Source organism: Salvia miltiorrhiza, chromosome 5 (genome assembly GCF_028751815.1).
Source record: "Salvia miltiorrhiza cultivar Shanhuang (shh) chromosome 5, IMPLAD_Smil_shh, whole genome shotgun sequence".
Lineage (NCBI taxonomy): Eukaryota > Viridiplantae > Streptophyta > Magnoliopsida > Lamiales > Lamiaceae > Salvia > Salvia miltiorrhiza.
In genome coordinates this window covers 48159435-48176341 of record NC_080391.1, presented here as the reverse complement: position 1 = coordinate 48176341, position 16907 = coordinate 48159435, and the positions used below count along the sequence as shown (strand labels likewise).

The window sequence follows — 16907 nt, the reverse complement described above, 5'->3', positions numbered from 1 at the left end:
GTAGATCGTTTAAAGGGTCAAACGGAGCGTTAAAGTCTGCTTCCCTGTTCAATGATTTAATTGATGAAATCCTGCGAATTCTTGATATATTCAAAAGTCAAATATGGTCTTCCAAACTCTAGATAGTGATGCTTAGAATTCCGACACTCAAAACTTAGATAAGGGTGCCTCCAACCATAAGCCAGTTTTTAGTTTTTAAAATTGCCACATCAGTGCCACATCAGCTTTAGAAACCCACCTACTTTTTTCTCTCACATCTCCTCCAACAATAAACCAGTTTCTTACTTTTTCAGGGTCCCACCATTATACACACTCCCTTTATATATATATATATATATATATATATATATATCCCAATTAATTTAGGAAAGCATTATTATTTATATATTTTAATTTTAAATTAATTTATATATATTAATTATCTAATTTAATAAAATAAATTAAATTTAAAATTCTAAATAATAATTAAAATTACATTAATAAAATTCATATTACATTGCTAAAATTAAAATTACATTGCTAAAATTAAAATTACATTGCATAATTAAAATTACATTAATTGAAACTACATAAACATAATAATTCAAACTAAAATATTACTTAATTCTAGCCATCTGCGGCATTGATTTGTGCCCAAATATGTTGTGTCAAATCATGTTGAAGTTGGAGATGGACTTGTTTATTTGTTAAATCCTTGTGATTTTGGAGATAATTTTCAAATGCTTCCCAATTGTTAGTACCCATTGGTATTGGTTGCTGAGGAGTTGCATCTTCGCCAGACCAGTTGACTGCTTCTTCACCCTCATCCTCAATGATCATGTTGTGCAAAATAATACATGTGAGCATTATATTGCGAAGGTCTTCCTTAAAATAAGAGCGTGCGGGATTTCGAACTACTGCCCAACGAGCTTGTAGCACTCCAAACGCTCGTTCAACGTCTTTTCTTGCAGCCTCTTGTCTCTGCGCAAATTTTCGTCTGACCGGATCTCCTGGTGCTGGGTAACTCTTGACGAATGAAGCCCAAGTTGGATAAATTCCATCTGTAAGATAGTATCCTTTGTTATACATCCGACCATTCACCGTGAATTGAACTGGTGGGGCATTTCCCTGAAGGAATTGATTAAATAATGGAGATCCATGAAGAACATTGATATCATTGCTTGCTCCGGCGACGCCAAAGAAAGAATGCCATATCCACAAATCTGCCGATGCCACCGCTTCAAGAACTATTGTAGGAACACCATGATCGCCTCGTGTATAGTATCCTTTGTATGCGACTGGACAATTCCTCCACTCCCAATGCATGCAATCGAGGCTTCCCAGCATTCCCGGGAAGCCATGTCTTTCTTCATGCATTTGTAGCAAGCGTTCAGTATCTGCTGCATTTGGAGTCCTCAAATATCGATCACCATAAATTGCAATCATACTCCTGCAAAATTCATGTAGACATTCCAAAGCAGTACTCTCACCCATCCGCATGTACTCATCAAGTGAATCACCGGGAGCCGCATATGCCAACTGTCGAATAGCTGCGGTGCACTTTTGGAGTGGTGATAGACCATTCCTTCCAGTTGCATCTTGCCTCAATGTGAAAAAGGGTGAGTAGTTGCTCATCGCATCAACGATCTTGACAAATAAGTCCCATCGCATTCGAAACCGACGACGAAAAAGATCGCCATCATAGATGGGTTCATCACAGAAATAATCACGAACAAGACGATCATGGCCTCTTTCACGCTCCCGATCCCTATATTTTCTAGGACCGCTACTCCTTCGTGAACTTTGCATTGTTGCTTCATCTGCATCAAGCATAGCAATCATCTCTCGCATAATCGGATTGGTTGCCGAATTTCGAAGGTATTGCTTCCACATTTCATCAATTTCATGTGGACTAGGAGTATCAGACATTTTTTCTATTGTGTTTGGGAGTGAGTAAAGTTGAATGAGATGAAAGGAAGTATGAGATTGTTGTGATTAAGTGAAGAATGAATCACTTGTATATATAGCTAAAATATTTAAAACCGTTGAATGGTAGGTGTTGTGGTAGTTGATGAATGGTAGATGGTTGTATATCCAATAAGTTTGACCGTTGAATGGTAGTTGTTGAATGGTAGTTGATTACTACAAAAGTAACATAATTCAAAGCTTGGTCATAATTAATATTACAAATACATTATCTTCATACTACAAGTACAATAATAAATAAAACACACTTACAAGTCCAGAAATAACTAAAGCACACTTACAAGTACAAAATAGATAAAACACACTTACAAGTCCAGAAATAACTAAAGCACACTTACAATAGCTAAACGATACATAAACGTATTACTTCCACCCATATTTTGCCTTGATTTCAGCTACAAGCGTGAAATGGTTGTAGAGTTGATCCTCCGACATGCCACTAGTATCTTGTCTACAAAATTCAATATGTTGAAGCTTGAGTTGTTCCTCTTGAAGCTTGAGTTGTACCTCTTGCAGGCTCATTTGTTTATTCATAGTCTCTTGGAGATGCTTCCACTTATCTTCGTTGACTGTAGATGTCATTTTAGCCTTTTGTTTCGCTTGTCGTTTAGCTCTCTGTTGTCCCATCGGTCGAATTCGAGCTCCAGTGTCCGTAGAAGATGGGCTGTCTGTTTCAGAATTTTTGGCCTTTTTTTGAGGATTCTGTGGCATTTGTTGAGGAGTCCATTTCTCACAAGTTTGGATCATCGTCCATACGTGCAAGAACTTGAAGTCCTTGTTTTTTGGATCATCATTTCTCAATGCTCTTTTTGCCGCCTCCAGCACATCATCATCTCCTTGTCCGCTCGCACGATTGCTCCAGAAATTATTATAGATACCTGCCCACTTATTAAGATCTGGATTCATTCTATAGTAATGATTTTTCACCTGTGATAAACTTCGCGCAGCGGTGTCCTCTGGTTTCCACTCGTTGTAGTAAGCAGTAATTTTCTCCCAAAAATCCTTTCTTTTCTGTTGATTGCCAATAATGGAGTCGGTGCTGGTGTTGTACCAAGCTTTAACAAGAAGGATGTCTTCATCAGGACTCCAAGCCGCCTTTGTCTCCTTGGTTGTTGCAGTGGATTTTCCAACTTCCTCGACGTCATCATCAACAACAACTGGAATTTGTGAAGAATGCTGAGGAAACTGTGAGCTATTTTCCTGAAACTGATTTGGTGGAGGCATGAAATAAGTAGATGGAAAATTGGATGAAAATTGTGGATGAAAGCTTGGTCCAGTAGGAGAGTTGAATGGAAATTGTTGAGGAAAATTTGAACCACCAGGAGAGTTGAATGGAAATTGTTGGGGAAAATTCGAAGACATTTGGTAGTTGTATGGAAATTGTTGTTGAGGGTAGGACATGTGATGGTATTGTGAAGTTGGAAAATAGGAACCTTGAATATTTTGGGAGCTTGAATTACTAGAATCGGAATTTTGGGAGCTAGAATCCGCCATTTTACTTGTGAAAATGAAGTGAACAAGATAACAAAAAAAATGAAGTATTGGAGAGTTGTATGGAAATGAAAGAATGAAATGAGTATATATAGAAAATTTTAAGAATTAATACGTTAGAAAAATATTTCCGTTACAATGATAAAAAAATAGCCGTTGTTTCAGTAATTAAAATAGCCATTCCATCAAATTGAAATACTCTTTCCATACTTTAAATTGAAATAGAAAGTGAGAAATGGTGCAAACAAAAAAATAGGACCCACACAAATTGAATTTCGGCTGAATCATCCCAATTTCGGCTGAAACCATAGCAATAAAGGTGAAATAGGGCCCCACTTTGTCAGTATAAACCAGCTTCCAGTTCGCAACCAGTTTTTTGCTCAAATTTTAGAAACCAGTTTTTATTTTGTCCAATGCTAGTTTCCAAAGTTAAAAACTGGAAGAAACTGCCGTTGGAGGCACCTTCAGACATTGGTCTTCAGTCAACAGTCTTCAGTCTTCAGTCTTGCATCTTCAGACATTGGTCTTCAGTCTTAAACTAGAGAGGACTAAACCACTTAAGTCCTTAAAGAGTATTAGCTTAGAGAGACTTTCTATCAGTTTTGGTATCATCAAAATAAGGAGGTTGGATATATCTTTTTGTGTCCCAACATCCGACATAAGAGATTGAGTGACAAAACAGTCCAGAAGATCAGAGCTGGAGGAGTCAAATTTTTCGCAGGAAATCAGGTTCTCGCAGTCTCTCTTGAACAATCATAACTTCTTCTACATAATTTCGATTGAAGTGAAACAGGCGGCCACAGAAAAGGTCTTTCGAAAATAAAGAAGTCGTATTCTGGGAAGAATGTGATAGTAGATCGTTTAAAGGGTCAAACGGAGCGTTAAAGTCTGCTTCCCTGTTCAATGATTTAATTGATGAAATCCTGCGAATTCTTGATATATTCAAAAGTCAAATATGGTCTTCCAAACTCTAGATAGTGATGCTTAGAATTCCGACACTCAAAACTTAGATAAGGTATTTCAAGTTCCAAATGGGATGATGCTCAGAAGTCCCGTGTTCAATAGACATATATGATCTTTTAAACTCCAGATGATGATCTGATCTTACAAGGTTCAGATGACACATGCGGTCTTAAATTATTTTTATTTGTCAAATAAAAAAAATGTAAAAAAACAACAAACCATGTACCATCAAATGCGACACATCAATCATCCATCATATTCTTGGTCATTTTTTTTTTCTCTTTTGTGTGCACATTAACCTTTTATAAAATTTTACCATATTAAAACTTATATAAAATGATATTTCTATTATCTCAATAAAAAACTAACATTTAATTAGTTAAAATGATTAGATTAATACTCCCTCCCTCCGTCCCACTTCAAATGACCAAATTTCTATTTTGGGTTGTCCAACTTCAAATGACCCAACCTAAATTTAGAAATATTGAACACTACTTTTTGGATGGTCCAACCACCACTTTACACCTTTATCACACATTTCTTAATCTTTTTGCTCAATTTTTTTTAGGTCATTTGAAGCGGAATGAAGGGAGTATAATTTAAACACATTATTAATTTATTTGATCAAAATAAAGTAATCAAATAAACAATATATATAATATTTAATATATTTTTAGCACAAATAAACAACTTAAGGTAATTATAAATCACAATCTCCGTCAAATTTCGACCGCTGACAACCTAGTTAATACCTTAGCCATGTTTGGTTGGGTGTTTTTGGAGGTTTGAAAGAGATTCAATTAATTGAATTCATTAGTTGTTTGGTTTGGGTAGTGAGTTAACCATTACCCTTACTTGAGGGTAATCCAATCACTCAAATTGTTACTCCTCAAAATAGAAGGGAAACAAAAGAAAGAGAATCCCTTACTAATGATTTTTTTCCATTGTTAAACCAAACACTTAATAAAAGTAATTGTTATTGTTATCATTCCACTTCTTTATTTGATCTTATTCTATTTCCATTCGTCTACTTGAACCAAACAAGCACTTAGTATTAATGCTTAGAAATAACCATTTTGGTTAATAAAAGGTTAATGTACACCATAAAAATAAAGATAAAAATATAAAATCTAATCAATTTTTGAGTAAATAGACTACTCTGTCCTTAATACAATTATAATAAAAATAAATTAAAATTAAAATTAAAATTATAACTGAAAAAAAAAGAACATGTACCTCCCCAGTCCGCCCTCCCTCCACCCACCCAAACCCTTCATGTACTGATGTGTGTATTTTAGTTACTTAGTTAGTGTGTGTTTTTCTATGATTTTATATGGTTTTACATGATCGGTGGTATTTTGGATGTAGGAATTGAGCAGAAATTGGAGATGATCTTGTGAATGAAAGAAATTGAAGGAAATCGAGTTTTTGCATGGATTTGGTAAAGATGGTGGACTATTTTGAAGATGTTTAGAAATTGGGTTTAGAATTAATTGTTTAGATTTAATTAAGCCCAAAATTCTTATTTTAATTATTTTGAGAACTTATATTTTTTGAAGGGGCCGAAAGCCCATGTTGAGAGAAGGGACGACACTTTAGGGATTAGGATCCCATATTTATATTTTATTTCTTTAAGGGGAGCCGACTTTTTTCACTCATCAGAAGACATTAGACATTAGTTAGTTTTGTTCTTTAATTCTTAGTATTAGTTTAGCCGCCACTTTTTGATTCCTAGACATTAGACAAAGTTTAGTTACTAGTTTTACTTTTGTTTTATGCTTCATCCTTGGACGCGAATTTCGAGACGAGGAGTTGGTAATTTGGAGTTAACTTTTTGATTGGAGTTAGCAGATTTCGAGTTATTCATTTAGTACAAGTGGTGATTTGTATTTTCAATTTAGTTAATTATTTTCGTATTGATTAATTATTTATTTTATACTTGCTTTAATTTATTTGATTGTTTATAGTTTAATTATGAATAGCTAAATCTTTAATTCAGCGAGAATAATGAAGTATTGATTTAATAATCTGTGAGACCTAATTGAGCCTATAATTAATTCCTATTGATTTCGATTTGTTTCTTGTGTTTAAAGATAATTCTGATTTAATTTAAGCCTGATCAACTTAGGTTAAATTGGATTACAGTCAATTGGTTCCCCCAATCCGTAATTGTGGGAATAGGGCTGATTAGTGATAGAGCTACCGTGTTCGTAGTAGGAATAAATTGGTGGATTAATTATTACTAGCGTATCTAGGGTAATAGGTCTAAATTGGGTTCCTTCATCTTAATGCTATTAGAATATTAAATTTAGGTCTGGCGACTCCAGCTAGGTTATATTTTAATAAGGGAAATAAGCAGGTCTGGCGTCTCCAGCTGTTATCGACACAGTAAGTAGGAATTGGGGTACGTCCGTTGCGTTCACGGTATCCTATAACTGGTTGGTTGATAGAGATTAATTTATCTTTGCGTCGATGAACAGAGTATTAAATTAATATGGATTTATTCGAGCCGAGTTACCTTTTCTTTGATTTATTTCTAGTGTGATTTTCGTTGATTTATTTATTTTCTTAGTAAATTAATTTTTCTCAAAATTAAGGCGTGGTGGCTACACCAAATTAGGTCTTTAGGGAATTGGATGATTACCTGCTCTCTGTGGTTCGACCCTGCTTATCATTTTACTCACTTAATCTTGATAGTATTGCAGGAATTATTTGGTGGTATACGACGACCACCATGTACCCACACACTGGATCGCTGCCCTTGCCCCAATTTCCCCACCCTGTCGGCCTCTTTCCGCATCCTACCTCCACAAATTTCCTTTTTCCCTTCCCAATTTCCCACCCTACGGCCCTCCGCCATTCCACCTCCACCCATTTTCTTCTTCCCCCATTCTCCATTTTTCCACCCCGCAGCCCATCCCACCTCCATCAATTTCCTTTTTTTTTGTAAGTATAGGAAAATTACTTCTGTTTTGTCGCTTTGAGCTCCATAACTTTGACTTTGAAGAGGTTTTCAGTGATTTATGTAAAAATTGATGATACAGACGATTGGTAACGATGATGACAAAAAATGCATGTGGATGTCGGAGGTGGTGATACCGCATCGTTACGCTAGGTCTATGTAGGCGTAGCAGAGGGAAGCCGAGAACTGGATGGGAGAGAGGCTAAATTTTTTAATATTTTTAAAATATTGATAAATTTTAAAATAAAATAAACAAACAGGTATTTTGGTAAGAGTGTGTATAATTAATACGCCTTTGTCCTAATTTGTCATTTTGGTTCATCCACAAAAAGTTGTCATAATCTATTTTTAGTAAATTTGTGGATCCTTTTATGGGTAAATATCACTTTATGTCCCATCGTTTGGCCGAATTATCGATTATGTCCCAACTTTTCGATAATATCTAATTGGTACCCAACCTATCAACATTTTTTTAATTGTGTCCTATAAAAATTTTTCGACACCCGAGAGTTGACGTGGAATGCCGGAATTTGATTACATGGAATTATTAATCCACTTGGAATTGCCAGCTTTTATTATACTTAAAAAAAATCAATAATCACCACACACACACCAGTTCACACACGCACACACTCAAATCAGGGGCACCGCTTCCTTCCCGACGGGAGCAGCTACCGGCTGCCGTCTTCCCTCCATCGACCTCTCTTCTTCTCCGGCGACGGCGACCACCGCCGGTCACCTCTCCCCCATCTCCCTCGACACATGACAGAACACACACTCTCCTCACTCAACGCATACACACACTACAGACACACATCAGCGATGTACCTTCTCTCTTCTCAGACGAAGAGCGCCACCGCTGACTCTCTCTAGACCTCCGGCGACAAGCCGCCATCACCTCTCTCTCCCTCATATCGGAAATAGGACACACAAATTGGACGCAGCCTGCGCCGCCCCTTTTTCTAGCGATAGCAGCTGCCAACCGCCACCTCTCTCATCATCTCCCTTAAATCCCCAATTTCCAGCCATCTAGTTTCTTCACTGAATTACCAATAAGAAACGAAACCAGATCCCTATAAATTCTAAAACATGGTGCAAAATTTTGGAAACACAGAGGTTCATCAAGAAACGCACATTTGCAGCAAAACGAAATCCAATTTTGCTAAATTTAGGGCTAAATTCAAAGCTCAATCTCGTTTATTTCACGAGATGAAACTCGCAGCCAACGATGAGCCACTAGCCGATGATGCCGACGGTGGAGCCGATGAGAAGGATGAGGGGTGGCGAGAGGCGGTCCGAGGCAAGGCCGACAAATATGCCGAATGCTTTTTCGACGCACGACACTACTGCGCCGTCTACGACGAGAAGTGGCGGCGGGTGGGTGGGGGAGATCAAGAAGAAGGAGGCCTCCGTCACCGGAGTGGCTTTTGGCAAGGAGGTTTTCCGGCTGGAGGTGCGGCCGGGGTTCGACGCGATGGTGACGATGGGCATGGTGATCCTCTTGGATCAGATGTACGGCTCCAGAAAATTCATTTTCAAAATTTGCTCTTTTTTTTAAGTATAATAAAAGCTGGCAATTCCAAGTAGATTAATAATTCCACGTAATTAAATTCCGGCATTCCACGTCAACTTTCGGGCGCCGGAAAATTTTTACAGGACACAATTAAAAAAATGTTGGTAGGTTGGGTACCAATTAGATATTATCGAAAAGTTTGGACATAATCGATAATTCGGCCAAACGATGGGACATAAAGTGATATTTACCCATCCTTTTATCCACTCACTAACATGTGGACTCATTCTTCACTCACTAAGTTAATTAACTTATTCTAGTTTTCTTCATTTTGACCCCTTTCTCCACTAACCAAATAAACAACACAAATTTTCTTAAAACCTGCATCCCCCTTAGGACAATATTTCGTGGACTGAGGAATTATATTACTCCCTCCGTCCCCAAAATAAGTTCCTCTTTGGGGACGGCACGAGTTTTAAGAAAAAGTGGTAAAGTGTATTGATAGTGGAGAAAAATATGTTATACTAGTATTGAGAGTGGTAAAAAGGTGAAAAAGTGTTATAATTAGTATTGAAAGTGATGAAAAAGTAAAAAATAAGAATAAATAAAGTATTAATATTAGTGGTGGGGTAGTTGTCCAAAAATAGAAAGAAAGAAAGAGGAACTTATTTGGGGGACATCCCAAAAAGTAAAAAGAGGAACTTATTTTAGGGACGGATGAAGTATTATTTTTATAGGAACAACTAACATTTACTTAAGCAAAATGGCTATTTTAGTTTTGAGGTGGCACCGCTAAAACCTTTTAGTCATAAGAAATTCTAGCCATATAAATAAAAATATAGAAATAATAACATTTCTGATTAAAATATCCTTTTAGTGTGTAACAATATAAAATACATTGTTACACACTTTTTCGAAAGCAAAAAAGTGTATAATATTGTATTTTGAACTGTTACACATTTTTACACAATTACACATTCAATACACTCTTTTGCGAAAAAGTGTGTAAAAGTATAAAAGACATTGATACACGATTTTTGTGATTATCACACAATTTATTAAAAATTGTATAATAATGTATTTTACACTATTACATACTTATGCCATTTTGAAGGCGACATCGATTTGTTTACATTTACATAAAAAAATATTAGTTTTTCTAAATGTTTATCTTCATGAATATTTTTTCCATTTAGTAAGTGAGAATATCTAGTTTGGTCTATTAACTCTTTTAGTATTTGCCTCTGATACTTATTACATTGCCTAAAATCAAAAGGGTTAAGTACCAAATACCCCCAACGTTGGGGCCCCTATCGAGTATAGGACCCTATAGTCAGGGTCCGCGCTGTTTACTACCTCAACGTGGCTAAACCTAAGCAAATCCCCCCTCAAATACCAAATACCCCCTGCATTAAGTCACCGTTGGGGGGTATTTGGTACTTAATACCTGACTATAGGGTCCTATACGCGATAGGGGCCCAACGTTGGGGGGGATTTGCTTAGGTTTAGCCACGTTGAGGTAGTAAACAGCGCGGACCCTGACTATAGGGTCCTATACACGATAGGGGCCCCAACGTTGGGGGTATTTGGTACTTAAGCCAAATCAAAATTAAGAGGTGAATAGTATATAATAGAAACAAGCTTTGATTATGCTAAGCTACAATGGCTTCTCTTTCTTTCTCTTTCGTTCCCAAATCATCACTACACCCGCAAAACAACCACCACCGCGCCACCACCACCGCTCTAAAGGTTTCATCGCTTCTGATAGACGATGCCACCACCACCACTAAGCCACTCAAGACCACAACGCCGCCACCTTCCATCATCACTCGTACAGCCCCACCGCCACAACCAGCGAGGCCGCCGCCGTCTCTGGCAGCGGCGATACTCAACTCATGTGACCAATTCATCAATAACTTCATCGACCCTCCCCTCAAACCCTCCCTCGACCCCCGCCACGTTCTCTCCGGCAACTCCGCTCCGGTGGCCGAGCTGCCCCCCACCGCGTGCCAGGTGGTGGAGGGCGTCCTCCCACCATGCCTCGACGGCGCCTACATCCGCAACGGCCCCAACCCTCACTTCCTCCCCCGCGGCCCCTACCACCTCTACGACGGCGACGGCATGCTCCACGCCGTCACAATCTCCGGCGGGGAAGCCACCCTCTGCAGCCGCTACGTCGAGACGCACAAATACAAACTCGAACGCGAGATCGGATTCCCCGTCGTGCCCAGCCTGTTCTCCTCCTTCAACGGCCTCCCCGCCGCCGTGGCGCGCGGGCTGGTCTTCGCTGCCCGTTTACTCACCAGGCAGGTTGACCTAACCAACGGCGTCGGCTCGGCCAACACCAGCGTGGCTCTTATCGGCGCCAAACTCTACGCTTTAGGCGAATCGGATCTTCCCTACACAGTTAAGATCGATGGGAGAGGCGAAATTCACACTCTCGGCCGCCACGATTTTGGCGGCAAGCTCGCCGTTAGAATGACGGCGCACCCCAAAATAGATCCGCGCACCGGCGAAGCATTCGCCTTCCGCTATAGCCCGCTGCCGCCGTTTGTCACTATTTTCAGGATTAATGCGGAAGGAGATAAACAGCCCGACCTGCCCATCTTCTCCATGAAAAGCCCTGCGCTCGTGCACGACTTCGCCATTACGGAAACCTACGCCGTCTTCAGCGAAATTCAGATCGGAATAAATCCGTCGGCGATTGTGGCGGGGGGCTCGCCGGTGCGGGCGGACCTGGGGAAAGTGCCGCGGATCGGATTGATACCGCGATACGCCGTGGATGAGTCGGAAATGAGGTGGTTTGAGGTGCCGGGGTTCAACCCTATTCACGCGATCAGCGCGTGGGATGAGGACGGCGGTGATGCGGTGGTGATGGTGGCGGCGAACGTGTTGTCGGTGGAGCACATGATGGAGCGCATGGATCTGATACACTCGTCGATTGAGAAGGTCAGGATTGATCTCAAGACTGGGACGGTGGCGCGCCACCCGCTCTCCGCCGCGAATTTGGATTTCGGAGTGATTAATCCGGCGTATGTGGCCAAGAAACACAGGTACGTGGGTTTATGCTATGTCGTATGTGATTCTGTGTATTTCTTTTGTTTTTTTCGTTTTCCACCTGAAAAATTAGAAAAATATATGAATATACAATTTTATGTGCGTCATTGTGTCCCATGCTTACATCTATTATTTTAAAAAAAAATTTTATAAAAATAAAATTTATTATAATACTATGAATTATATTTAATTTTTATTTCAAAAAATTATTTTTTTTAAAAAAATATATACCATGACTTTGAATTTATCAACCTATTATTAGCTAATAAAAGTGAAATTAAATGATAAAAAATAATTATACACATTAGATTGATGGAATAAACCCTAGTTAATAATCACGAAATTAAACTAAAGCATACAAAATTGGAATTGAAGAAAAAATATATAAGAAAATAAATAAAATTGAAAGTGGGACACAAAGTGGGATATAAAGTGTGGTACACTGAATCTCATTCCATGAATATGGTAATAGGTACGAGTAAATAAGAAAAAATATCAGTTTTAGAAAAAATCATATATAACTAATATAAGAAATAAAAAAGAGTGGATTTTTAAAATGGCCACTTTCATATTGTAAAGATAAAAAATGTCCACTAAAATAAAAAACATAAAAAATGTCCACTGTTACCAAAATACTCTTCACATTAAAAATTAAAAAAATATCCACTTTACATTAACCCTTTAAAAAATCCCGTAATTCACAACCAAAAGTTTTTGGTTGTGAATTCACAACCAGAATTTTTTGGTTGCGAATTCACAACCTAAATTTAATTCACAGCCAGAATCTTTTGGTTGTGAATTCACAACCAGTCGAATTCACAACCAAAATTAAATTCACAACCAGATTTATGTTGGTTGTGAATTCACAGTCAGTCGAATTCACAACCAGAATTTAATTCACAACCATAATTTATTTTGTTTGTGAATTCAAGTAGTTGTAAATTTATGTTTTTAAAACTTGAATTCACAATTAAAACTATAATTTATTTTTGTTGTGAATTTATAGATTTGGTTGTAAATTCAAGAATATTAAGTTATGAGTTCATCGAGCTAGTTGTGAATTCAAGAACATTAAGTTGTGAGTTCATCGAGCTAGTTGTGAATTCAAGAACATTAAGTTGTGAATTCATCGAGCTTGTTGTGAATTAATAGACCTAGTTGTGAATTTGAAAACATTAAGTTGTGAATTCAAGAAAATTACGTTGTGAATTCAAGAACATTAAATCTTCAGCGAAGCTCCTAACGGCCAATTCAAGATCTTCTAGCATCACAACTGAACATATGCCACTACAATATGTAACGAGATTGCAAAAGATAACAAACAACTCGACATTTCCGAAGCATCAATCCCAAATGCAGAATATATTATAGGAATGTAACGAGATTGAAAATATAAATGTTTCATTCTCCAACAAAAAAGCTTGCTTAAGCAACAACCAACATTAAAGGCTTAAAAAGCTCCCTCAAACATCAACAGATCTAATAACAAACAGCAAAAGAAACCATAGACAATCGCACAAGAAGATGTAGAAAAATGTAAACTAAATCAAAATCCCAAAACTCGATCAACAAGCTAAAATTAGAATTAAAGAAGAGGAAACGACATCAATCAACATCAGTGCGAATTGTTGCAGACAAACCTAGGGTTTCCAGGCCGGATAATCTCTGGAAACGAAAGGAAACTTCCAAACTACAACTGAAACAAAGACGCAGAGGGGAGAACGGCGTCGTCTAGCTCTGTCGTTTCGACTTCTCCGCCACTCAGCCCTAGATCGAAAATTGCCGCCTCCAATTTCGATTCCCGGCGTCGGCAGTCACAGACCGCCACCGTCGTCGCTCCCCCTGATCTCTGAACCCCAACGGTGGCACGGCCACAAGCCGACCTGTCGAATTTGAACCAGCGATGCTGGAGGGGAGGTCGAAGGTGATGTTGACGTTGCCGGAGTTGGCGGCGGCGCTGCCGGTGGTCTGGAAGAGAGTGTTGACGAGCTCCAAAATGTCCAGATATGTCGATCGTTGTCCAGATCTGCCGGTTGTTGTTGGCGAAGCTCTCCAAGTCAGAATCGAGAGAGAGAGATAGAAAGAGGCGCCGCGGTGGTGGTGGCTGTGCGGCGCTGCGGAGATTGAGTGGCGACGGAGCGGTGGGGGTGAAGCAGGAGATGGCGGAGGCGACGAGGCGGCTGATTTCCGACGCCGAGAGATAGAGATGGAGCAGATCTCGACTCGTCGATCGCTGAGAGGAGGAGCTTGTGGTGGCGCGGATTTCCGACGCCGAGAGAGATGGTGGAGGCGGCGGCGGAGGATGCTACGAGGGAGAGGTGGTGGCGGTAGTGAGATAGAGAGAGAGTGACGTGAAGGTGAAGAGAGAGAGGAGAGAGGGATATAAGTGAGTGGATATTTTTTATTATTTTAAAGTGAGGGTTATTTCCGTCTTTTCAATCACAAAGTGGACAGTTTTTATCATTTTTATCTTAGTGGACATTTTTTATCTTTACAATATGAAAGTGGATAGTTTTATATATTTGCTCAATAAAAAATGTGGTCAAATATTTTTGTATTTTATTCTTTATTTTCTAAAATAAGATATTTATTTTTTCAAGAATAAAAATAAAAGTAGAAGTACCCAACAATTATGTATATTTAAATGTATTGAGTTCAATCTTTATAAAGAAAATAAGCGTACAAATTCCATTCTAAAGATAATTTGATAATAACATAAGTACATGACCTCTTTTTCTTTTCTTAATAAAATAAATAGAAATAAAGGGTATGTTGCTGCCACTTTGAAAAGATTAAGAAACACCGAAGTAATGTCTAAACCCAATGATTCAAAACAGGAATAAAGGGTTTAAAAACAAGGAAACACCCTTTGTAGTTGTTAATTCTTTCGATAGTCTCAATAACTGGATTCGACTAAAGAATCCAAATAGAATTTGAAATCGTTTAACCGGTATAAACGAAAGGGAGTAAAGACTACTCAATAAATGAAATTCACTAAAGATTTTTCTTTGAGCTATTTGAGAGTTATCCGACTTGAGTTATGAGTACGAGCGGTTTCTTTTTCATTACATCAATAACAAATTATTGCTGATAATTAGACTTCTAAAATTCGGACTAACTAAATAGAACCTTACCCGTGTTAACTTCTTTTCACATTTTGCTTGCATTTATATCTTCTTAAATAAATCCTTTGCGTGCACCAGATACATTTATGCAACAGTGGCGGATCCAGCGCCAAAAGTAACAGGGTTAGTGAAGCTCGACATGACGGTGTCGGAGAACGGCCGCCAAGACTGCGTGGTGGCGAGCCGGATGTTTGGCTCCGGTTGCTTCGGCGGCGAACCATTCTTCGTGGCCAGGCAGCATAACAATCTAAATGCAGATGAGGATGATGGCTATATAGTCACCATTGTGCACGATGAGAATACGAAGGAATCGAGATTCATAGTGATGGACGCCACCTCCACCGATCTCGACGTGGTCGCCGTCGTAAGGCTTCCTCGCCGCGTCCCTTATGGCTTCCATGGTCTTTTTGTTTCGAAAAGTGACCTTGATAAGTTATAATCGACTCTCCGTGCACGTTAGGGGACTTAATTTGTTGAAGTATGACGTCTGAAAGTACTTGCATGAGATTCCGGCTTTTGAGCTTATATATCCAAGTATGATCTTAATGTTTTTAGGATTAGAACTCGGTCATTTACTCTAAATTATTTAACAAATACTTTGAAAGCATATAAAGACCTACATGTTTTTCAAAAAATTGCTTTATCTTCTAAAAAGATAAACTAATATATATGCATCACTTTTGGTGGAACGAGTTTTAATAAAATATTAGATGAATGTATTGAGAGTTGAAAAAGTGATTCACTTTATTATAAAATAAGATTAAGAAATAAAGAGTTAATGATGAGGTACTGTCCAAAAATAACAAATGCACATTCTTGTGGGATACCCCAAAATAGAAATATGTGCACACTCTTATAGGACGCGAGGGAGTATAAAAGAAGAGTTTTGTACCTTCAAATTTTTCTCTCCTCTCAATTTTTCCTCCAAATTTTTCTCTCTTTTTTTCTATTTTAATTATTTTCAAAAATTATTAACTTTGATTCATGAAAAAAAAAATATTCAATATGCATAATTAAAAATTACTAGGATATTTTAATTTGATGTAAAAATTATAAAAAATAAATTTGAAATGAATAAGTTATGATTGTTTAAAGTGTCAAAGTTAATTTTTGTTCTCTCATTTATCTATAATGTTGAACATCATACTCTTTTTTCATTTTATTTTATTTTTTTGGTGAAAAAATAAGTAGATGTTGGGGTCTTTTTTCCTTTAAAAAAAGTTTACATGATTGTTTAATTATAATTATTTTAAATTTAAATATTTTTAAATTATAATACTATGAATTTGTAATGCAATTAAGGAACATAAAATTTGCATTAATTTTAATACTATGAATTTGTAAATAAAAAATTTGCTATATATCTTAAAATTAGAATTTAAAATATTATATAGATTAATTTAATTATGTCTAGGAATTATTTATTTATTTATTTATAAAAACATATTGTAATTTTCTTTTTATATTTTTCCTAATTTTTAATTAGTTTTGGGCTATTTAAATATGAACTTTTTAATAATAATACAGTCTGGACTTTTAAGAACTCAAAATTGTTATATAAATGACGGCTATTAATTTTGTTATATTGATGGTTTAGTGTTATTTGCTCAAAATGAGATTGATTTAAATTATTTAATTTATAATCTATAAATTTAAATTTAATTTGAACTTAATGAGGTTTTGATGAGGCTCGACCTTTAGTTTGTGTGTTTGTGCTTTCAAGGGTTGCTTAGGTTTTTCCCTTTCTTTTCATATATAATCGTAATTTAATAACAATATATAAATTTAATTATTATATTACATATTTAATTATTATTATTATTATTATTAT

The 16907-nt window shown here is 37.3% G+C and overlaps 3 protein-coding genes across 3 annotated transcripts; 1 reads left to right on the top strand and 2 right to left on the bottom strand.

Moving 5' to 3' along the window:
- Positions 1-606: 606 nt before the first annotated feature.
- On the bottom strand, positions 607-1908 carry LOC131026055 (protein ALP1-like). The gene has a single exon (XM_057955833.1). It carries the CDS (start codon positions 1906-1908, stop codon positions 607-609), a length of 1302 nt encoding a protein of 433 aa, XP_057811816.1.
- A 420-nt stretch (positions 1909-2328) lies between these two features.
- Positions 2329-3459, bottom strand: LOC131026054 (uncharacterized). Its single transcript, XM_057955832.1, has one exon. The coding sequence runs from the start codon at positions 3457-3459 to the stop codon at positions 2329-2331; it is 1131 nt and encodes a 376-aa protein (XP_057811815.1).
- A 7035-nt stretch (positions 3460-10494) lies between these two features.
- Positions 10495-15639, top strand: LOC130987101 (probable carotenoid cleavage dioxygenase 4, chloroplastic). Its single transcript, XM_057910719.1, has 2 exons — positions 10495-11947; positions 15155-15639. The coding sequence occupies exons 1-2, from the start codon at positions 10557-10559 to the stop codon at positions 15513-15515; spliced, it is 1752 nt and encodes a 583-aa protein (XP_057766702.1). The 5' UTR covers positions 10495-10556; the 3' UTR covers positions 15516-15639.
- The last annotated feature ends 1268 nt before the right edge of the window (positions 15640-16907 follow it).

What these genes read in the sequence shown, in the direction of transcription:
- LOC131026054 (XM_057955832.1), bottom strand. Translation starts at nt 3,459, where the DNA reads ATGGCGGATTCTAGCTCCCAAAATTCCGATTCTAGTAATTCAAGCTCC.
- LOC130987101 (XM_057910719.1), top strand. Translation starts at nt 10,557, where the DNA reads ATGGCTTCTCTTTCTTTCTCTTTCGTTCCCAAATCATCACTACACCCG. An exon ending in TATGTGGCCAAGAAACACAG is followed by an intron (nt 11,948 to 15,154) that starts GTACGTGGGTTT and finishes TGCGTGCACCAG; the next exon opens with ATACATTTATGCAACAGTGG.
- LOC131026055 (XM_057955833.1), bottom strand. Translation starts at nt 1,908, where the DNA reads ATGTCTGATACTCCTAGTCCACATGAAATTGATGAAATGTGGAAGCAA.